Below are 24566 nucleotides of genomic sequence, written 5' to 3'. Positions count from 1 at the left end.
GCGATTCTATGCAAATACGGAAACTACTTAACAGGGCTGAATTATTTTATTATAACTGTAAATAATAATCTGGAAATAATATATTTTATAATCTTTAATTTAATAGTATTTTTATTGATACTACCACATACATTCCCGCGTATGTTCGTACTTGTTTCCGCAGAGGAAATTTAAACAGTTCTTTCTATTTTATTTGTTTATTAATTTTCGAGTGATCACACAACAAACGTAAAAGCCTGCCACTGGAAACAGAGCAGCATGTCTGTGTTATACTCAAGTTAAACGGTAGGTGGCGACCAAGATCAGCCTGTGTGTCCTGGTGGCGACAGCAGTGATAGTTGTACATGTGGAAGACTCCAGCCAGCAAAATGTTTCTCACATTTTAAGTATAAGTATCATTTTGTGTATCTTATATATGTTAATGGTTTCAATTTAATTCACGTTTCATGCATATGTTCAAATCAAACTGTAAACCGGGCGTTTCTGTCCAGAAAATATCTGACATAAAGAATGGTTCTTGTAAGTGTCGAGGATTATGGTTGTCATTGAGAGTGACAAGTCTGAAGACAAACTTGGAAAGGGCAGATGAAAAGAGAGAAAGATAGTTTTTGAAGAACGTTGGAGAAACCAAAAATGACATCATTGAATACATTGACCAGGGAGGATACACAAGATAGAAAAGCTTCAATTAAATATCAGTAAGAGCAATCTGCCTAATTTCTCAGACACCAGCTCCTATTTCCTTTTTCTTTTCCACTGCTCTTTCTTCCCGCTCCATCATTTCCTCATCTTCTAAAAAAAATCGGATTAAAGAGATTAAACCCGCAAACATGTTCCATAATAAAAAAGAAATACGATTAAAATAAGAAAATACAAAACACGTTGACTTTTCCAAAACAAATACAGAACAAATGTTTTTAATAGTACCAAAATAACACGAACAGAGAATTAATATCAAATTAACAGTGGACATTGTACAACAGTTCCTGAGTTTTTACACAAATTATGCAGAAAAGAAATGCTGACTCAACGCAGCAGACACACACAGGACAGTAAATACTGTTTATGTATCAACAGTTTGATTCACTGTATGTACAACAAAACGTGTGATGTAAGAAATCCAAAGCAATTTTATGTACAACAAATACTGACTCTAACCTGGACAATATGTCCAATACTCATAAAGTATTTTGTAAAGCACAGAAGGTCACTTATACACTAAACAGCACTCCAGAAATCAAACCGCACCAACTTTATAATACATTTTTAATCTGCAGCATATTGGGATATATATTTTTAAAATCCGTGGTTAACTTGTACTTATAATCAATAATATATCGGCTGGTAAATTGTGCCATATGAATTTGAGCGGGTCAGCCTTTAGATGTCCGCCTCTTATTGCCCGTATAACTACAGTATTTACAAAAATGTTCAACTCTTGGCTCTTTAACAAAATGACTAGTTCCATCGCGTGGAAAAATAATCAAAATCGTCAGTAACAGAAGTTACAAATTACCATCGAATGGAATATAAAGAATCCTCTGACACGTTATAAAAACAGTAACACTATAAAACCATGAAAACAAAATCATACTAAATATACTTTGGCAAGTTGATTTGGATGTGCATCAGAGAAGTGTGTGCCATGTAAGACCTCCAACCCGCCGCCTCATTCATCGGAAGAGTCTGTCGCTGCTGCCATCTCTTTTTCTTCTGCTTTAAATGATGAATGAAGACTTGTGGCGGAAATGTCCCTGTGAAAGACATTAATAAAGTCTCACTCTCAGATCTCATTTATGCTATTTCACATGGTCAACTCACCTCATCAGCGTCGCCACAGTCAACACCATCATTCTGCGTCGGCCAGTTGTAGCTGAAACCAAGAAAGAATTTAAACGTGACAGAATGTTCGACTGTGATTGAGAAGACAAAAACTGCCTTTAAGTTCAGCTGTAAAAACGACTTACTTGTTTTCAGTGTGGCTCCTTTTGGATGAGCAGACACGTTTAAGGCAATTACAGACGGTGGCAGTGACACAGATGAATACAACGACTGCACCAAATGACTTGAGGAAAATATCAAGGATGTCAACATCGTCTGAAAACATAGAGGTCAAAATATTATAAGAGCAATCATTCTCCTCAATCCGGACATTATGTAACATTTAGCAAGCCTGTAATATTGGTTTAATTTAAAAAAAAATGCCATGATTAATGTAGTAGAACTTAATAACTGTTCTTTTAACAGCCTTTACCTGGTTTGGTTAGGAAATGTATGAGCAAACAAAAGTAATGAAACTTTGTGACATTGAAGTTACTGCATTCCAATACTGTTTCTACAAAAACTAGTCTAACATGTCAAAATGCTAATAAGTACAAGCGTGACTCTAGACTGGAGATCAACAGTTTCAAAGTCCTTGTGAGGAAACACTAAATACATATGTGAACTATATTAGGTGTGTGCAATAACATTTTATAGGTTATGTGAACCTTTGATGGAGATAAGAAGTGACTTTCTATGAAGTTATATTATAACTACTTGATATTAGTTTAGTACTTTATTAAAAATGGTATTTTTTGGTCAATTCTAGGACCAGTTTGTGTTTATAATTATAAATGAATGAAAAAAAAAAAATCATTTAATTCTAAAAAAATATTTACTTGACTAATTTACACTGTCTTTGATAAATATTACAATTTAAAGTATTTACTATAGCTACTATCTAATTATAGAATCTTTTGAATCATTAACTTAGTGCTCTTGGGGAGGAAAGGCTTTACAAAATGCTTAAATATTAAACAATAAATTAACAGTTTAAATACTTTATTTCACAAGTTTGTAAATTTGTTATCGCTAATATTTCATAAAGTGCAACATGATGGAAGATATTGAAGTGAAAGTGAAAATGGAAATTGATAAATTCCTATGTTTCACAGGTAACTTCAACATATCTCATAGGACCACTACTTGTCCACACAGAGACATGAGGTTGAACCGGATGTAACACGTCTCTTCTAGCTCTGGAACATTATGGATTTCCACAACTGGAATCAGAATCAGAAATCCTTTATTTGTCCCGCGAGGGGAAATTCAGTTTAAACAACAGCAAGCGCAATACCTCAAATAAAAAAAATAATAAAAAAACACCCAGAAATAGAATAATAAAATGAAAAGAAAGATCTAAATAGAATAGAATACAAATCTGCCCTATATTATATATACACTGTCATATTTACAAAAATAACAAGAAGAAAAAATAACGAGAAGAAAAGGTGCTGTTAAATATTTATCTTGCTGAGTTCTTATTGTGGAGTCTGATGGCAGCAGGGAGGAAGGACCTGCGGTACCTCTCCCTCACACACCTGGGATGGAGCATCCTATCACTGATGGAGCTCCTCAATGCCTTCAGTGTGTGCTGGAGAGGGTGAGATAAGTTCTTCCTCATGGAGGCCAGCTTGCTCTGTATCCTCCTCCCAGACACTTCCTCCACAGGATCCAGGGGGCGCCCTAGGACGTAACCGGCCTTCTTTATAATGCTGTCCAGTTTAGCCCTATCCTTTGCTGTCATGCTGCTCCCACAGCAGACCACACCGTTGAAGATGGCAGAGGCCACTACTGAGTCATAGAATGACTTCAGGAGTGACCCCTGGACACCAAACGACCTCAACCTCCGGAGCAGGTAGAGTCTACTCCGGCCCTTTTTATAAAGAGCAGCAGTGTTATCCACCCAGTCCAGGCGGTTGTTAAGGTGAACACCCAGGAACTTGTAAGACGTGACAATCTCAATGTCCTGTCCCCGGATGTTCAGTGGTGAGGGGGAGATGGAGGGACACCGGAAGCAGCAGAAGAAAAGTTTATTTCATGCATGAACATTTGGGTTTGCTCCACACGTGGGCAGGGACTGGAGGGTGAGACGGATGCCATATGTACAGAACTATAAGCAGATTTAATGTTTGGTGCCTTGCTCTAGGGCACTCGAGCAATGCCCAGTAGGTGGACTGGCACCTCTCCAGTTTCCAGACGGCCATCTGCTTCTCAGTTGATTGACGAGTGATGCAGGCCAGAGGATGTCTGGTGTACTAATGGACCGAGCGAAAGAAGCCGCAGGTAACTTTCTTGATGATGCAGAGTAATAAATGTGTAAATACGATTCAACCTATAGTGTTTTTATGATGATGTGAAACAACAGAACGGCACAGATGCTGCACAGTACGTTTTTGTAGAGACTTAAGTTGCCATTCTTCACAAAATCCTATTGGTTTCCTTTAAACTCTTGAGGGTCTTTTCTTGTCCTAAAGGGGACTAAATAAAATTAAAAGTCTTATTATTAAGTATTATTAACTTAACCCATTTCACCCAGCTCCTTCTCAGTGAACTCATCACTGCAGGTGCATTTGTTTAGCAAACATTTGATGTTATTTGACCTAATATTTAAATGTATTTCCAAAACATACATATTTTAAATGTCTTACACATTACACATAAAACACAATCATACTGTTTCCTGTACTCTTATAATGTCCTTTATAATCCTGGACTTTTATAATCTACACAATATCATAGTTGTGCTTTCATTTCAAGGCTTGAAAAATATCTTGCTTAGGTGACCTTTCCTAGGGGTCCTGTTCTTGTTTAAGTAAAAGCTGCTATAGAATTATTATTTTTTTACCTCCAATCTTTATGAGAGGACCAAGGACATATTTTGTCTTGGTCAACAACTGTAAAACCATTTGTCCAGTTTGTGTCTTGACTATCTGTCTAGTAAAAAATGATTAGGCTTTGTGTTCTGGTGTTCTTTAGAGTGTTAAACCATCTTTAACTTTAGACTGCTAGTTTTAGGCTGAATCTCTTAGTTTTCATAAATCGAGTCTTGTTTAAGTAAAAGCTGCTATAGAATTATTATTTTTTTACCTCCAATCTTTATGAGAGGACCAAGGACATATTTTGTCTTGGTCAACAACTGTAAAACCATTTGTCCAGTTTGTGTCTTGACTATCTGTCTAGTAAAAAATGATTAGGCTTTGTGTTCTGGTGTTCTTTAGAGTGTTAAACCATCTTTAACTTTAGACTGCTAGTTTTAGGCTGAATCTCTTAGTTTTCATAAATCGAGTCAGTCGTCACTCACAGACTTCCATCTTCTGGGAGGGACACTGAGCATGTCCGGCATCATTTTTGGCTTGGCAATAGTATTCCCCAGCATCCTCTTTTCTCACTCTGCGGAATTTCTGTGGAGACAGTTTTCTGAGTGAGATGACACCAATGCAGCATCAACAGAATTCAAAGCCAGATAAAGCACGAGTCCATTTGTGTCTTCAGTCTCATTCCTTCAGTTTCAGTTTCCATGTTTTAGTTCTGTTATTTTCTCAGACACTTCAAGAGTATTCCAGAAGTCATGCTAATACAAATGTATTCTTAAAACATTCTACTTTGTTCCTAAAAGCTCCATCACTTGTTTGTACAAGATGTAACTCAAAATGTTTTTATTTATTCCGCTTGTGCAGCGTCTGTGCAGCAGGCTCCTCAATGTCCCAGATGAGATTTTTCGGCCCCAGATGTGAGCCATTCATGCAAGAGCATCGCAGTGTTCACTACGAACCCTCAGTTCAGTTCCAATATCTTATATTATAAACGTTGACTTCATCTCTTACCAGACTGCCAGTGTCAGGATTGGTGCTGTACGAAGAGTTGACGAACTTCAAGCTGATTTTGGGGTCCTGAGGAAGTTCTTCGTTGTCGTGGAACCAGCGGTACTGAGGAGCGGGGAACCCCTCGTTCTCCAGACACCGCAGTTCAGTTTGTGTTCCCACCGTGACAGCCTCTGGAACACTGCAGCGCGGCACCACAGGCTTCACTGTCGACCATTCAGAAAGGATCAATTCATTAACTGGAAGTTTGTTAAACATGGGTGTAAAAGGGCAAAATGTAATCTTTAAATGACCCCAATAAAAATTGTAGTTGAATAGTTGACCAATATTAATTAATTATAACCCATTTCCACGTTCAGAACTCATTTGTTTCTATAATGACAAGAACAATGCTTGAATACAATTTGACATTAAATGTTGGATATTATTTCATTTAAAAACATTTATATATAATAATTAAGTTGAGCGTGTATTTTTACAATAATGGGCTCTAGATCGGTGATTCTCAACTGGTGGAGCAAATTAATAAACTTTTTTTTTTTCCTCAATTTGTGTCACAGCTCGTCATTCAGAGGTGATGGTGTGTCATAACAAAAAAAAACAATTGAGAACAAGTGCTCTGCAGCATGGGTCAAACTCAAGGGACAAATTCAGTCTGCCAATTCTCTTTATCTTCAAGAGCTTAGAATTTAACTCAAAACTTAAAGTGAACCAAAAATACACGTTATGGCATTATCATGATCTATGCCTGTTAAAAAAACAAAAATCTGATACTGACACAAAGATGCTTTTTTTGGCTTTTTTGCCAAGTAAACTGACTCTTACTTCCTATTTGAGACTTCCAGACATGACTTGAACTGAGCCTAAAAGTGGCCTTGGTTGAGTTTGACACTCTCTACAATTCAATTGATTTGAATCAACACTTGGGAAACAGTGGTGAATAAATCGTGAGGAAACTTGCAAATAGAGGTTTTTGTTAGATCAGATCCAGCAGCATGACAGACACATCTTAGCAGAATAATTCAGCCAAAAACATGACCTTTTAATTTGGCAGTTTTGTTCCACAATGAGCCAAAACTTATGTAACAAGTCAGAATGAATCCTTGCTAGTCAGAAGTGAAATGAAATGCTTGAGTGTGTGAGCATATTTCATCTCCTACTTTTACAAAACAGACATGATTCTACTGGATAGTCAATCCATTCAAGCACAAAGGCTATTGAGGCTGTTTGGAGCCAGGGTGTGATTCCTAATTCTCTTCACTCTCAGCAAGCCAGAGTAGTGATTTAAGCACTGGTGTGATCTGGCCCAGTTTCCTGGAATTAGTTCGAATACTCACAGTATTCTGGAGCAGCTCAATCTGACTGAGATTTGTGACAATCATCCCACAGAGTGTTTATAAGCATGACTTGATACACATTTGTACAACTAAGATAGTGTTGTTTTCTTGACTTAAACATATTAAATGCACACCAGAGTGAAGACTTGATAAGAGTACCCCACAGTGAATCATTCTGTGACCAGATTAAACATGAGACACTCATAGACGGCAGAATGCACGTTTGGAACAGAAAGATACATGGCAGCACTGACAAGGACATGTCTTATCATCTATAAATGGTTGTTTTATTTGTTCTGAGTAAAAGTGTTTCTGATCAATTTGAAAATGTATTTTTCAATTGTTCTAGTTTTAGATATTAATTTTTTTTTTTTGTTTATTTCAACCTCACTTGATTTAAAATACAAAAAATACAACTAGAAATGCTAGTTGAAATAATCTAGGTTATATCTACATAATATGGGAGATTATATTGTAATTATGTAGTAAAGCTGTCTGAGTTACACAAATCTCTGGAAGCTCCCTACAGAAAGGCACTGGAAAGAGCCGCTTAAATTATTCCCTGCTTTACACCAACTTAACTATAAGTGCAGCAAAGATCTGAGGAATATTTTTTAATAGTTTGCTTCACCCAAATGTATTTCAGGTTCCGAGACTTATTCAACTGGTAACTTTCTGCTTAGTTTTACATTATCTTAGTGATTGAGTGTGGTTTGTTTGAATGAGTGAGTTCATGTTTGGATTTTGGGTAGCTAAGTTTATATAAGGATCCAACAGACATTTGTGACTGTAAATTAATTTATTCAGTCCCGTTATGTGTCGCCCTCTGCAGGGTCTCCCTACTTTTGCTTTAAATGCAATATATTAAAACATCTCCTTAAAGCATGGGTGTCAAACTCTAGTGACTTTTCATTCTTGGAGGCGTAACCTATATCAAATATTTTAAATAAATTCTACTCTTATTGGATCTGAATAATTGTTGACATCCGTTATCTCTGTTCCTCATCTTATCTTAAGCAATGGCATCTTTATAGGTCACCATATTAACCAGCTCCATTTAAATCAGCACTCAAAGAAGCAATCTTTGCCTCTAGAAATATGAAATGTATTTATTTGATTAAAGAAGTGCTCCACTGTCACAATTTAAAACCACCTGTAATAAGCAGCATAAGGGAAGGAGTGAGAACCATGATCTTAATTAGGAGTTCCAAAGAGTTATTAAGGTTTATATCAAGGAAAGCCACATCTGTGTATGTGCAGGTGAATTGAGGACAATCCTGTGTGGCGGTATTGAAGTGTAAAGAGGCGTCTGCTGTACCTCTTACTGCAAGACTAATCAGGATCTCATCAAAGTCCCTCTGATCATCAATGGCGGCCACCTCGCACCGGTACTCTGCAGTGTCTGAGCGCGTGGTGTTGTAGATCAGAATGTTGGCCGGCTCTCTGAGCTGCGCTCTGTGCTCCAGGTCGCCTTTTTCACAAGATATAAAAGAAAACCATTACAATTGACTCATTGTTATACACCGTGTGACTGAGCAGGTCACAAACAGGGCTTTTGAAAAAGCACAATTCATCCAGCTCAAATGCGTTAACTTAATGGTGTTTTTGAGAAATTACTTTCCAAGCGGTTTACCTGCTATCTTGTTCTGAAAGTACACGTAGCTGGGAACACCGTTTTTAATCTTTTTCCATTCAATCCTGGGGTTGTTGGTGGAGATGGACTCTATTAAACAGGTCAGTTCGATGGCTGCGTAGAAAGCAAGGATGCCGTGTAAGTGCACGAGTAGGCATCCCAAATAACAAGGACAAATCCACTTTAACAAAATTGGTTGGAACAACTTACGCTCAAACTCGTTCGACCACACAATCTTGTCTGTGGTTCGGAGGATTACTGCGACTGACGGCGGGACGTGCCCTGTGGGAGGAACGACAGCGGCGTTAACGCTGAACCAGCCTGATGGCAGACATGTAGATTTTCATTAGCAGACTTTATCAACGTGGCGCTAATAAACAATGGATTAGCCGGATAAATTTAAAAGCTTTCAGGGCGTGTGTGCCCATGAGGAGGTAAACATATCTTATTAATCATTCTGTCTATGAAATATTTAACCCTGAGGCCAAAATGCGTACGGCAGATTATAATGAACACGTTGTGCCGAGTCGAGTCTCTGACATTAAAGGAGTCGGAACTGTGAGCTCTGTGAGTTACTGCTGTTATCGCTGTTAATTAGACAATAATGTGAGTGGTCCTACATCATCTGAAGGAAAGTCCGCGTGTTAAGTTGTTACTAAAGAAATGACCAAACACGTGTCTATAAATATTTGATCACTGACACATTTTTATTGTGTTGGCTGGACTCCAGCCTGCGGCTCTGGAATGAAACAGTGACCGAGGTTAATGTGCTGACTCTCACTTTTATGGCCAAGAGAGTGTGTGAGAGTGTGTATCTGGATCCTTTCCAGTTACATGCGACAGGACATGCTAAATGAACATATATATCCCTGTATGTTTTAATCAACCTTACATCTTCTCCGGAGAGAGCCTTCCATTAACATGAAGAGAGCGTGGCAGTTTGGACATGTTAATTGTGAACTAAATAAATAAAAAAACATGACGCACTGGAGCTTCGACTACTTGCTCAACACGAATGTTTACAGGGCTGGAGGCAACAAATACACAACGTGTAACGACGGATTAGTCAAATAGAATATTAAATAAAGCTTTATAGATAAAGGTTTTGTCAGAGCCATTTTAGTCAAGGCATAAATAAAAACAAAAAGAAAAATTGGATGAACGAGAAGGATCCAGGGAGAAGGAGGTTTAAGGCTTTCATTGTTATTCACTTGATTCAACCTCAAGTGCACTCATTGATCGGCCAAACTTTGATTTGATAAAACTTAGCTTCTTTCTAGTCCTGCGATGATACTATGTAAAGTTACAGGCATACACTGATGGGTACATTAAACTCACCAGTAGATTAAATAATATTTCAAAGATACATTCATGTCCTTATTGATGATTCTTTAAATAAACATTTGTAAATGAGATCTTTTCAATGGAACTACAGAACATAATAGGGTTTATGGATTGGTTTATGTTTGTGCTTCAGCTTTTTGTTACATTTGAGAACCTTTTATGGAAATATACTTTTCCATAACATTCTTTTGGCTGGACTCCCTAGCATGGATCTTTCTTCAGGACGTAAGTGACATTTCTTGTGATTTAATTGTGACACACTTCCTGTTTTGCTTCTGCTTAGGGCTGCACCATATATCGAAAAAATATAGATATCGCGATAATGGCACGTGCGATATGCATATCGAAAACATGTGCGATAATTAAATTATTTTTTATTGTATAAATCAAGCATTTCTTAAATGCGCACTACAACCAATCAGTGCTTCTTAACAATTTCCCAAAGTAGACCTCCTGAGGGATCAATCAGTTTTACCTTTCCTTACCTTACCTTCTCTAAGCCCCCTACAGTACACTCGTGCACACGTTTGAGTTTGTTACAGCTTCCGCCTGTTGCTGCAACAGCTGCAGCTCTTCAGCAAATACGCCATAAGATGAAGAGTATTAAACCACAAGCCACGCCTTTCCCGGCAGCAGGCGCAGGATTATAATCTATGATACATGGTACTTTATGTCACGTTTGTATTCTCCTCTTGTTCGACTTCATCGCCTATCTGGTTCGACAGAAGAATGAAGTGTCCACACAGACAAAGTTTTAAGTTTCGAGTTATGAGTTGTTTCAGAGACAAGGGGGGCCTTGATGATTCATCAATAGCAATACTTGATTAGAAGGCTTTGCACCATTCGTAGAACCTAGACTATGTTATAAAATCTGTTTTTTTCTACAATTCCCAGGCCATCCCAGTTTTTAGTCTTTAAAAAAGTTCAATTCTGGGAAACTTGACATTGTCTGCAACTAAGAACAGATAAGATATTCCCAAGATATTTCCATATTGGGGAAATGCAAGATGATATTTTAGACTAGAAATATTGTTAATAAAAAGTATTCATATAAATTATGACCAGAACGTGTCGGACAGAGGTGTCCAAACGTTTTTTTGAAGAAGCCACAAAAAAGTTAAACGAGAAGGGCCAAACGTGTGAAAACAGTGACATGACACTAAAAGTTATCCCATTCAGAACTTCAAAGTATAAAGCTTCTATTTCTTTATCACATTACACACAACATTGGGAACTTTTTCAATGACAGTAAGGTATAAATGTCAACATTTTGTGTTGTTTTCATTAGTCTCATGATAATTTCATTAAAAGGTTGTTTGAGTGAAAATGTGTTTTTAATTTTTCGGTTGATTACAAAGTTTTGAATGGGCCACAGGATGTACAACATCTGCTTAAACAAGAGAGATACAAGGTAAGGTTCAATGGTTATGACTGCAAAAGACAAGAAGAAAAATAACAGTAACCTTTTCAAGGATCACTGTTACTTATTAAATTCAAAATTCCACGATATCATAATGAGTTACATTTAACTGGTTTCTGCTGTGACACAAACACTCGGAGAGGCCGTCACAGGACAGGACATATTTCTCAGGAAACAATAAATTGACATAGCAGAGTCTGCTGCCTAAGACCGTCCTTCTAAGTGCTTCAGCCTTCAGGTGAAGTTCATAAATTTTGAATTATAGTTGACTTTGTAACTTCACCAGAAGTTTATTTTCCTGTGTACAGCCATTTTTCTCTTTCTCCTACTTACTTACTTTTAAGTTAATTCTTTTGAGGGTGACCTTAAATTGAATGCTCAGCAATCATTGGATTTCTCTCTCTTAATAAGCCATTCAGACGAGTTTTTAAAAGCAAGATAAAGGTTTTAAAGAGCTCAAATTGAGACTGATGAAACTTCTACAGAGGAAAACAAGTTAAAACTAAGCAAGGAAGACAATTAAAACATCAAATCATTAAAAATACGTGTATTAGAAGCACCCTAACTATATTTTCACATTTTTTAAATGGATAATGTACATCTGCAAAAGAAACATATTCAAGTATTATGTAAAGTAAACAACAATCCCCCTTTTTCTATGTTTAAATATCTCAAACACCAACAGCAAACATTTAAAGTATTAATTATAAATAACAGACTTCATTAGTGCTTTTACTGGCGATTCTGTAAAACAATAAAATAATTAAACATCCATTATTTCTTGTCCTAATAGACTAGCTGAACAAAAGCGGTTTGTGGGAATGGAAGAATGACGAGAAGCACTGGAGTGACTGCATTGAAAAGGTGCAGTAGAGCTCCAGCTCTGTCAGCAGTCTCACTCGCAGGATCACAGCTTGGGAAGTGTTTACTAGACTCAAGGCTCTGAAGCACTCACTGAGAGGATACCAGCAGTGTGAACACTGAACTGATCCGACTGTTATAGTCAATGAAGAGTTCACAAGTCTACGTCCGTTCCTCTTGCTTTATTTTGTAAACTTGTTACTTGTTGCTTTTTCAGTCTCAGAACATTTTTTCCGTAAACAAAAATAAAGTAGACAAAAATGAAACATGTATTTGTTCCCACATAATGACCCAGTCTTGCTTCATCTGGTGGCGAACATCAATAATACTGAATTTTGGAATTTTTACTTTGAACCCATATCAGGGATGGGAGATTGCAGTAATGAAATACATGCAAGAGACCCCTTGAAACAACAGGAAGGTAACTATGTCTAAGTCATCACATGGGGCATCCTTAACTGTGAATAATGTGTTTATTTATTTTTTAAATATGTTTATATTTTATACTTAGAGTTTATTGTTTAAGCACAAATATTGTACATTTTAAAATGAATTTTACTATTTAAAAATATATATATAAAATATAAAATATAAATATAAAAATATATATACAATATTAAAAAAAATAAATTGTATGGGAGCAATGTAAAAAAAACTGTATAGAATAGACATTCAATTTATGTCACTGTACATGCTTTAGTTTAACCTATTAAACCTATTTTATGGGGGCACCGTTGACAGACAGCGGGTCAACTCCGACCCTGCAGCAAGAGAAGAATATCTTGCCAGGGAAACAAGTATATACAAAATATTCTTGGGTGAGCTGGAGTTAGAATTAGAATCCAAATTAAATTAAATACATTGTTTTGTTTTATGTCATCCCCATAGAAAATCTAAATTTAAGAACAGAGAATAGTTCTCACAAAACCATTCACAGAGCCAAAGCGCCTGCATTCCAAAGGCAGTTTGATAGTGCATGCTCTTTCTGTTTTTCTAAATTGGGATATTTAAGTGTTGTTAGTAGACTAAAACATTTTATTTTTATTTTCTCTTGCGCTCATTTAAAAATGTGATTTCATATCTGTCCCCATTCGGGATGACCACATGTCATGTCGGGTAACCAACAAATTACTATATCTGTATAAATGCTGATTCACTTGTATGAGTTTCCGGGAAAATATGGTTACTGAAACTTTAATATGAGGGAGACACTGCCAGTATATATTTTATAAAGGCATGTGTAAACTTCATTCCAAATGTGTTTTTTTAAATGTCAAAATATATCCCATTTTATTCTACTTTAAAATGTATCTGTCAAAGAGTCTTGACCCTTTATATTTTTTATTAGGTATAAAATTGGACAGGACTGTCTTGATAAAAATAAATATTATGTTTTGTGTTCCCTCACCTTCAACCTGGTAAGATATATTTTAAACAAAGCCACAATTTACTCTGTAATTACTTTATTTCAATATAATGTGTTATTAACATTTCCTGAAATGACACTGAAATGACATATTTTGTCATTATATTATATTATATTATTATTATCATATGTTGAGTAATTGAGCAAACAGAGACAAAACTATCACTTAAGTTTCTTGGTGGATTTAATTAAAAATAGCTAATGGGAAACATTAGTAACATTTTTGCCTCCTGAATCAGTAGAAAGTTATCAAATCTCAAGTTTTTCTTGATTGTTTCCAATGTTTCGTGGCATGACATCAGCGTGCCTATTCAGATTCAGACATAGAAAAGCATCCAAGGCAGCTCTAAATTAGATTTAGCAAGTAAATTATGGTTCACAAGACCCTACTGGTGAACGGGTGATGATATGCCTGAGAGGGATAGCTGCTACTGGTCACTCATGTGCGAAGGACTTTCCATCGCGTTTGTATATTTAGGGGACAAAGTGCTTGTTTTAATAAGCGTTCTGGTCTTGTGCACGGGGCTTCAAAACTGACAGTTTTCCTTCGTTGGACAACATGTTCTCAGCTAAACCGGGACACTAATTTACAGTGATTATGAACGTGTCAAAACCCGAGGAAACCTACAAACTGGGAGCACAGTTTATGCACAGATTAGACCAAAAGCATCTTTAATCAAGCATCTTGCTTTCCTGCTGGCACAAAAGGCATATCAGATAAACTTAATCTTAGTCTTAATTTAGTAAACTGCTTGCAGCAATCTGTGTTATTTTGAAATGTCAATGTTTAATATGAAGAGGCTCAGACCCGGTGTAGCAGAAAACCAATCGGAGCCGTGGATGCACAAGTGTCGCGGTCGGTCTAAGGAAATGAGGAAATTACAGCCGTGGGTTTATAATTCAACAATGCTGAGGGTAAACAAGCCTGCCTCATCTTCTTCTATTGTGTCTGCGACTCTCTCAAATGTCGTAATTGCCATGTACACGAGCGACGAGCAGAACCCATGCCGAGCAATGATGGCATGTTGCTCCCGCCGAGGCCTGCGATGTGTGGAGGAAGCTGCAATGACACAATAATGTGCGTTCAACTGAGCAGCACTCAAACACTGCGAGACAAAAACCCATCTGTTTCCCCCAAGCGTTTGGACATTCTGACGAAGTCTTGAGCGGTGACCCTGAAACGTACAATATGACTCTAAGCTAATCGTAGCTAGCATATAGCTGTAATGCACAGATGGAGCATGACGAAACACGGGTCCCGCCATGGCGTGTCAGCACTGCTGCAGAGTCTGATGAGATTTGACTCCCAGGTCTCGGCTTCCGTCTTTGTTGCTGACTTTCCCACCCTGAACATCCACGAGATATTTTTAGCTCAGCTGTGACTGGACATCCCTTGAGACACAGGGACGAGCGATCCCCCATCTGACGCTCGCACGGGGAACATCTGAACTTGTCAATTGAACTGTGTGCTTTTCGTCAGATCAATCTGTCAACTTTTCAATAGCTTGGAACGATTGTCATGTCGGGGGGATTACAGCATCGTCAGAGAATCTGCGACACACCGGTCTCTCATTTCTTTAGTTGTTATCACTCGATGCATGCCTGGGTAATTCATTTAATTCATTTAAGGGCCCTTTGGACGCAGGAACTGCAGCCCATTTGTAAATATTAACACAGTGAATTCCAAATAAGAGTGAACTTCAAAGATAAAAAAGCAGCCTGAAAATATGAAAAGAATAAACATTTATCATTTGGTGTGAAATTAATATGGGTCAGTATATAATGCATAATAAAAAGAGAAAATATGAAAATGTATTTTTGCTGATGGCTAACAGAGCTACAATTGTTTCTATCACTGTGTCATCCTAAAACGTTCTGCTGCTATTAAGATGGAGAATTTGTTTTAATTGCTCTGTTGCGGTGTTCCAACATCACTCATCACATATTCTTTGACAACAGGGGGAAAGTCTTAATTTTTATGAGAGCCTGTGTGGATTTAATAATTCACACCATTTTTATTTTGCGCAGGAAAGCAATTAGTATTCTAATTATTTAGCAGCAGGAGGGTAAAAGCAGTTCTCCGGCTCTACAAATATGAATAATTTCGCAAGTAATCTATGGCTTTTTATTACAAGTTACTCTTAATGTCAATGCTTGTATACATAAATGTTTCTTTTTCATAAACAGGCCTCAAGCATTTTGTCAAAGTCAGTAGAAACAATAGCTTGGAGACATTTGACGCATAGTTATTCCCTCACGACATTGTAGTCTGTGACTTGTGAGTCATTGAACTAGCTTGCTTCCAGTTCTGTACTTGACTCAACATAAGTGCTGCATTCTTTATAGCTGATAACAGGCCAATATGATAGTTAAATGTATTTCCTGCACGGGCATAAAACTGAATGCAAGTTAGTCAAGTATCCATCAAGCCCAAATTTCATCTTCCCATTTTCACCAATTTACCTCCACCAAGTAGGTTATTAAAGCTTTGTGTTTACCTGTCTGTCTGTTGGCAGAATATCAAAATCTTTAAAAATAAACATGTTGGAAATTTTGATGAATATTGCTGGTGTTCAAAGTGGATGTAGGAAGGTATTAAAGGTTTAACTGAAAGGAACAATTTCAACCTTTTCCGGATTCTTTATGTCTTTGTTGTTCATTTTAAAAGTTGCCACAGCCAGTCAGCTACCTACACCAACAATGGTTTTATTTGAGATCCATAGTTCTTAAACAACTAAGGAAACCTACCATGACACTCAATCCAGGTTAGAAAAGTAAGTTTTTAGGGATAACATATTCTTTAGTCATTGAATTTCATTTTCTTCTTTCTATCTTTTGAAGAAAGGACATAAGCCAATAATGTTCTTACAAGACATCCAGACCACTTGTTTTTTTCTTCTTCGGACTCTATTGGAGGTCTGACAACTCGATTCAGTGCAGTCCAGATATGTGTAGGGTTAACGCTAGAAATTGTCAAAAAGACTAATGTAAAGCTGACCTTGTGTCATCAAAGTTAGAACAGTCTTTCCATCATCGCTGGTCATCCACTCAATCGCAAACTCTGTCAACGTACTATGGTCTTCTTTACTTCTCTCTTGATGGTAGTATTACAGGAGAACTGGCTTAAGCAAAATTCAATTGATTATAGCGTTATGTTTCTCAATCTCTGTCCACATAAGAGCAAAGCCTCCCGTCAGCTCTTTTACATGGACCACAAATGCTCTGACAGTTTGACTTCCAACCCTTCTACTTTGACGCCTGAATGCATCAAAGGGAAGAATCGTGGTCTTAAGTGGGTCTTAAACTGCTCTCCACTCCAGTTAAACTTCCTCTTGACATCCATAACACACTCGCTTGATTGTGTGTCCGCTCTTATTGTACGCTTATAGGATTTTCGAGCAGCTCAGACACGACAGATGGAAGTGTTTAATCTAAAGAGACGTTTTCTTGGGAAAATGATGATGTAGTATATACTGCATTTCAGCCACCTGCTGGGTAAGTGAAGTTTTGAGTAAACCCATGTTTGCAGTGAGATTTGTTTGTTTTTGCATATCTCTTTTTGTTCAATCCCAGGCTCAAATAATCGTTTTTTCTGTATGCTGTTGTAAAAAAAATCTAAATTGATGTGCTTTGATTTTGTTTAGGGACAATTTCTGTGGAGGCTTTCACAAGATGAAAGATAGGGGTAGCTTTCCAATATTTGGCCTACCATTAGCATTCACTTGTTTCTTCAGAACTTTATACAATATAATCTTTATTTTTAATGGATGAACAATAAATTATTGCTAGAAAAATATCAAACGTGCATGTCTGGTTCATCCCAAAATAATACTGTTGTATTTTGATGTCAATGAAATACACAGAGCCACACATTCTTTATATTAGCAGTGTTGCTATGATGTTTTTCAGAATGAAACACAAAAGTAGCCCGTCAGCACCTAATGCAAGTTCAGATTATTCCTATACAAAGACTGTGGGAGTGTGCTCAATGCGTTTGGATGCTCACACCAAAATGTATTTAAAATCAAGCTACAGGAATGAGGCAGATCCTCATGGAATGCACTGGTGTCATTTATCATTGCAGAGGATGCACAAGTGCCACATTTTCTCACCTAGCGACAGGCCTTAGAAATGCGTGTACCTGCAGCATTTCTGCTGCTCAAAAACACACAAGGTCTGCAATACTTTTGTTGTAAACGGGTAGCAAAGTGGGTAGATTTTTTGATTGTCCAGTGGCGACATATTGGGGTCAGGGGGGAATGATTTGGAGGAACTGTCAAAGAAGATATGTTATCACGGCTGCAGTTTGCACCTTCATGTTACTCTCTTGTCATTAGAATTGACATGATGGCCAAAAAATATAGAATTGTACTGCTGATTGTGTTCCCTTACAAAACGGTGTATGACCAGCTAGCTTCAGGTAACGGTTGTATAACTGTTGTCTTGTTGAACCAGCCTGAGGCAACTTACCCTAAAGGAGAGTGATGATGTGATGAGGAAAACCCAGGATTACTTTATTATCTGCAGTGTATATCTTTGCTGCTTTACTGCTACTAAAAAATTTTATATTATTCAATCGATTTTATTTACGACAATTTTTTATGCTCCCTAATTCTGGGTCAGGACTAAAATAAGAGGATCTGCATGTTGTATGGATTTGAAGATTTTCCAAACATGTTCTGCAGAGATTATAATACCCATGGTATGGATCAAACTTGGTTTACTTCCAGGAGGACATAGACACTTGGATCTTACTAGAAAACAAAACAAATGAAAAAAACACACATTTAGAAAAATAACATTGCCTAATTCGACGTAATTGCTTTAATAATAAAGTCTTGCTCAAATCCAATTTACGAAACACTGACAGGGCGACCTTTGCTGAGTTCCCCTCCCCCATGTCTCTGCGGCCAAACAATCCGTCCAGCTACATCCAAGAATAACTAATAGCAGTTTTTAGGTTACCGCAGTGAATATTGCAACAACTAAAAATCAGAAATGAAGTACATACAGAATGTGGGTCATGGGAAAGATTGATCATAATTAGGAAGACAATGTGTCCTTTCTAAGTGTAGGATAGACACAGACAAACAACAATGCCTGACCTTGATTTGACACATTAATTTAGGCAAAACAGAAGACAATATTTTAGAAATGTTTTAAATAATCCCAGCCCTTGTTGGAAACTAAATACTGGCTCATGTTTAATCCCTGGGTTATTCTCCTCCATGGACAAAGAGGTTCTATAGCCTATTCAGAGAGTAATGTCCTCCTAAATAGCCACATTCTGGAATCCTCTTATGCACACCATATGAAAACAACCCGTCCCTGCGACAAGAAATGTTGATCCGCTGCGTCTATAAAAAGCTTTGTTCCCAGACATTCCTTCGCAGCTCCTCAAATTTTCCGAGGACCAATCGCCCCCGAGATCTGCATCAGACTGGTGCGGAGGTTTGTGACATCAATTAGGTTCCAATGATAATTATATAATAATTTAATAATATTTATAATTAAAGAACAATTAGTTGTTAAATATTGTCTGTTGTCTTCTAAGCTCGCAAATCTTGTCCAAACATCTTTAACAGTTTCATTACATCAAACTGGATCTTATATTTGCAGATCAGGTGAGTGACTCAACGTTTATTCATAAATCATACTTTCAAGGTCATGGGGCCAATGGAAAAATACTCAACCAGTTTAGCCAACTGCTAAAACAGATTTTGCCAAGACAACCTGTAATGTCTCAGAAAGACAAGGGACGATGAGAGCTACTTTGTGAGTGATCCCTCTGGACGGATCAATAAAGTTTTATCTATCAAATCGAATAAGTCACTTCATAACCAATAAACACAAAATATAAAAAAGCTTTTCCATCTTTTTTCTATCTAGTAATGTAAATCCCTCGAAAGTCTAAGCTTTTCTCATTTCAGATAGCACCTACAGATATTCCACCATTTCACATTTCATTGTAATTGTACAAACAAATCTAATTTCATTCAAAGTGTCAAATCATAACAGAGTTATTTCAAGACACTTTGAAAGCTAGAACTACATGTTATAAGGAAAACAAAAACAGGTCCTGACAAATAGAACATATTCATTCAAAATTCTCATTTATTATGTTTAAAGTATTCAAATAATTTCCTTAATTCTATACAGGCCTCAGAACTTCACCTTTTTCATATTGAATGATAAAATGTGACTTATCACCTGTGATTTTTCATTTTAAAACCTAGTTAAAAGCTAGTTAGTTGTGGTGCTAGCTCAGTCATTCTGATGGCATATTTTAAAAAAAAAGGTACTTCGGTCACAATAAAACGAAAGCATTAATACTTCTATACAGGTTGTATGCTTTAACATAATTTTAAATGACAAAAAATGAATTCCTTCAAGAGATTAACTCATTTCGACCTAATCTGTTTTAATGCTTCTTATTAATTATGATGGATTTATAATCCAATAAATCACAGCTGATGATCGATTAAAGTTTAAGTGTTGTATGATTTGGGACAATTGTATTCAGTGTCCAAGGCAAGCAAATAAAGATATCTTAGCTACTGTAGGTTGTCATAGAGCAACGGTCTATAATCCTGAATACATTTTGGTGTCATTTAGTGTAACCTAAGACATCTGGACTTTTTCATCCACATCCCTGCTATTCAAACTGCATCAGTTATCGGTCTGGACCCGGACCAGAGTGTCAACGTCCTGATAAATGTTCCTCCTCCTGTCAGCTGCTTCGTCTTCACTTGATTTAGACTCACAGCAGCCTCGGGTCAAAAGTCCAACCCTTACTGATGCAATCTGCCATTCAGAAGCATCCCAGCACAACGCCGACTGTCACTCAGCAGCGGCGCGACCTCACACCGAGAGCACCAGGACGAATGATCGCATCATCCTGCTGTAGCTACATCGTTGCGCTTGTTTTTGGGCAGGAATGACAAGACGTATGATGCTCAGCATGTAGCTCTGCAGCTGACTGCACATTTCCAGTGGAGGACCTGTTCACTGTGTGACAACCTTTTGTTTATCTGCAACTGCTACAATACAATGAAACAAGAAGTCTCTTTTCCATCCTGGTCTTACAATAAACAGCCCTCTTTTTGTGTCGCTTCAACATCCATAAAATGATCCCTATAGATTATGACATTTGACACTATATGCACAAATCTTTCATTTGTTTCTGTAAATATTTCTACAGATGTTACACAAGGGCATGTGTTTGAAAGGCTGCACTAAACTAGGTCCTAATATAGATTCATGTATTAAATTAAAAACAACTTTGATGTTAATCTCCAGATTCCACAGATGAATTTTTTTATGTTACTCATTGGCTACACGTACAGGTACATTTTTAACTAACTAAGTTTTTCAAAAATGTAGGTTAATCATGTCTGGCTTTGCATTCCAACAACAAAATATCAAGAAAACTTTCATAAAACTATTACTTCCATTTGTATAATTTAACACTGTATATTGTGTCAGGAAGGAATGATAATATCATGGTGTGGTATAAACTATATATATTTACATCATTGAGGTTTATCCTACACCATGACTGTACCAGAATTCACGCTTGGTAATTTGTAGAATGTATTTGCCAGGAATTGAACTGAAATGTGTCATATTTAAAGTTATAAATAATACATTTTGACAATATCCTTCATTTGACTCCAGTTGCACCGTTGTGAGCGACCATCCAATAATAAAGATCAGTGTCATTAAGTAACTGTTGTTAAGGTCTTTTTTGCTTTTCTTTCTTTATTTTGCATATCATTTTATATGTTAATGACAACGTATTTGTTTACAGTTGTTTTTTTTTTGTTTTTTTTAGTGTGACAGTACAGAGAAAATCGTAAACTAGGTACTGAGGCAGCCATCTGCAGCACCATCTTGGCATAGAAGAATATTATTAATTCACTAAAAACTAAGGACACACTATGGTAAAATAAAATATATATATATATTGTATACATTTTTTTCATATGCTCGGACTTAAACAAGGCGTAATAATTACAATATATTAAATCAATCTGTTTAAAAATATAAATTAATACGAGTGACATGAAGTCATAAAAGGACAACAGTGTTTTCTAGAAAAGCGTTTACTTATATTGATCCGTGTACCTTTAATGACTTCTATTTTATCATTTTAAATATTAAAGCAACATCATTTGAAAAATGAAGTCATTTACTGAATGTGAAAATTAAATGTGTGTTGTACACTTCTCTTTTGTTACAGTAAATATTATTTAGACACAAGAACGATGCTCATATGAAGAAGGATGTTGATGAAGTATTACCATTTTGTTGGATACATAGTCATAAATAAGATAAATAAGATGCGCTGTAAAGTTTTTCACTCCTTTGACGTCACCAGCCATGGACCTTCACTTTCTGCTACACAAATCAATCAGAATCAAAATGAAAACTTTAACATTAAAATGTATTGATTTTTTTTTAAATATTCCATTTAATTGGATTTCCAATTTTTGTGTGAAAAATGAAAATCGAAAAATGCTCCAATTTTTTTTTTTCTATTTGCATTTCAAAATTGAATGTAGAATGAATGAATACCAACCTTTAAAAGGTATATCAATTAAAACAGATTTTTTAGAACAAGTCGTCTATGCATACTTTGGTGCTTAGTACTAAACCCACTATAAATATTGAGTTCAGAATTTTAACTCTCAATTTAAGTGGACTGTAGCACAACTTGAAACTGTCAGCACATGACATTTTCTGTAAAATTACTAAACTGTATGCTCAGTGTGACAATAAAAGGACTTGATAAATACATACATGAGGGTTGGCTGTGGCCCCTGGGCCCCACTCTGATCCTCTCCTTTGTTACCTATCTATTCAATTATACAGTATATCAGATAAGACTAAATAAAAATAATAAATGAATGAGTCAGAATGAGTGCACGAATGCTCCTTCCCAGGTGCAAAACAAATAGACTCAAGGACTCATTCATTCCTCGGGCTATTCAATTGTACAATTCTGAGTTCGGGGGCAGGAGTGGAGTAAAAGTATCTGGATGTTCTGTTCTATGTTAGTCTTTGTATCCTTTGTCTTTGTTGTTTTTCTTTGATCTATGTTCTTTATCTTTAGACTTAGACTTAGATTGTATCATCTTGTTCTTTCTCTTTATTTCTCTTTGTTCTTGTTCTTATTTTATTTTGATTTATTTTTTATAATAAATTGCTGTATTTGCTGTGGCTATTGGAAAAAAACAATTTCCCAAAGGAGACCTCCTGAGGGATCAATAAAGTTCTACCTTACCTGACCTTACCTTAAATAAAGAATAAATCCTAAATAAATACAACCGTCTGCTAGACAAGTAATGTAAAATAGTTCAAAACAAGTGGAAGGAGCAACAACATCCATGTGGCAGAAAACTTAAAGTGTAATAAAGTATAACAAGTGTTACCTCGAGGGAAAATAACCTTCACGACACGCACGTTAAAGACGCTGCTTTTAACATCACGTCGAGGGAGAAGAAACGGCGAGTAAACCTCGTGAGTTCTTCTAGTTGTTCTCAGCGACATTGCATTGAAACGTAGCTCGACCATAACACCTGCTTGTTAGCATATTGAGAAACACATATTACACGTTTGTATCGGTGACTACAGCGCTTGAAAACACACGTCAGAGTGGTAAACTTTGAAATACCACATCTATATCACAATTTCTCTTCAATGTCAACGGTTAGAGTGGAGCTAGCACAGCTCGTGGTCAAAGGTTAGCAGCGACAGTACGCGCTCCTGGTCTTACGGTAGCGCATCACGGTTTGTTAACCACGCAGCACAGATGTCTTACCTAAGCTGGCGAGGAGCACAGAACATGCCCATAGTCGCGTAAACGCCATCTTGCAGCGTCTCGTAAAACGGCTTCGGTCGGAGACGCTCAGCTCCTCGGCGAGGTTCGAGGATGGAGGCAGAACGACTGGTGGATGTTGCTATCGACGAGTTTCCATAGCTACAGCAGCGGCGGAGACTTTTGTCCTCGGTGTTGTCTGACAGGCGCAAGAATGAACTCACCGAGCACACACACACTGTGGTTCAAGAAGCGTGTCTCTGAGGGCCATCTAGTGGTCGTGTTTGCTCAAGCTTCATAACGCCCTCTAAATATTTCAACAAACTCGATTCAGCCCCACTCAAGATAAATGCCTTTGTGTCTGACAGGAGCCAAAATCTGTCTGACACGGAGAAGACGCATTTGTGTCGTGATAAAATATTGAACAGTGAACATATAAAACTGCTTAGAATTGGGAGGATCAGTGTGTTCCTATGTTCCTAACATCACCCTTTAAAGGCTTGTCTTTATTCACTGTGTAGAAGAAGAACAAATAAATCAAAGAGACTAGCCAATGACGACAAATTAATCCTCAACATAGAGGATATTTAGGTAGGTAGGTGGAACTTTATTGATCCCTCAGGAGGTTTCCTTCAGTAAATTGTTTTTTGTTTTTTTTTTCAAATTATCCACAGCAAATACAGCAATTTTTCATAAAAAATAATCAAAATAAAATAAGAATAAGAACAAAGAGAAATAAAGAGAAAGAACAAGATGATACAATCTAAGTCTAAAGATAAAGATAAAGAACATAGATCAAAGAAAAATAACAACGACAAAGGATACAAAGATTAACATAGAACAGTACATCATGATACTTTCACTCCACTCCTGCCCCCGAACTCAGAATTGTACAATTTAATAGCCCGGGGAATTAATGAGTCCCTGAGTCTATTAGTGTTGCACCTGGGAAGGAGCATTCGTGCACTCATTCTGCTTCTCTGCTCACTGATGACAGTGTTCAGAGGATGACTGTCATCATCCACGATGGACAGTAGATTGTTCAATGATCTCCTCTCAGCAACTGTCACCAGTGAGTCC

The 24566-nt window shown here is 36.9% G+C and overlaps 1 protein-coding gene across 1 annotated transcript; it reads right to left on the bottom strand.

Annotated features, from left to right (window-relative positions):
* Window positions 1-820: 820 nt before the first annotated feature.
* On the bottom strand, window positions 821-23920 carry jam3a (junctional adhesion molecule 3a). Its single transcript, XM_087796504.1, has 9 exons — window positions 23490-23920; window positions 8826-8897; window positions 8616-8729; window positions 8301-8453; window positions 5649-5851; window positions 5126-5225; window positions 1968-2097; window positions 1822-1873; window positions 821-1754 (listed from the first exon to the last, which is right to left on the bottom strand). Exons 1-9 carry the CDS (start codon window positions 23536-23538, stop codon window positions 1719-1721), a joined length of 909 nt encoding a protein of 302 aa, XP_087652630.1. The 5' UTR covers window positions 23539-23920; the 3' UTR covers window positions 821-1718.
* Between the last annotated feature and the right edge of the window lie 646 nt (window positions 23921-24566).

The sequence above is a fragment of the Callionymus lyra genome, chromosome 7 (assembly GCF_982586985.1).
Source record: "Callionymus lyra chromosome 7, fCalLyr1.hap1.1, whole genome shotgun sequence".
Classification (NCBI taxonomy): Eukaryota; Metazoa; Chordata; class Actinopteri; order Syngnathiformes; family Callionymidae; genus Callionymus; species Callionymus lyra.
Note: the sequence above shows the minus strand (reverse complement) of the source record. Positions and strands in the feature narration are given on the sequence as shown.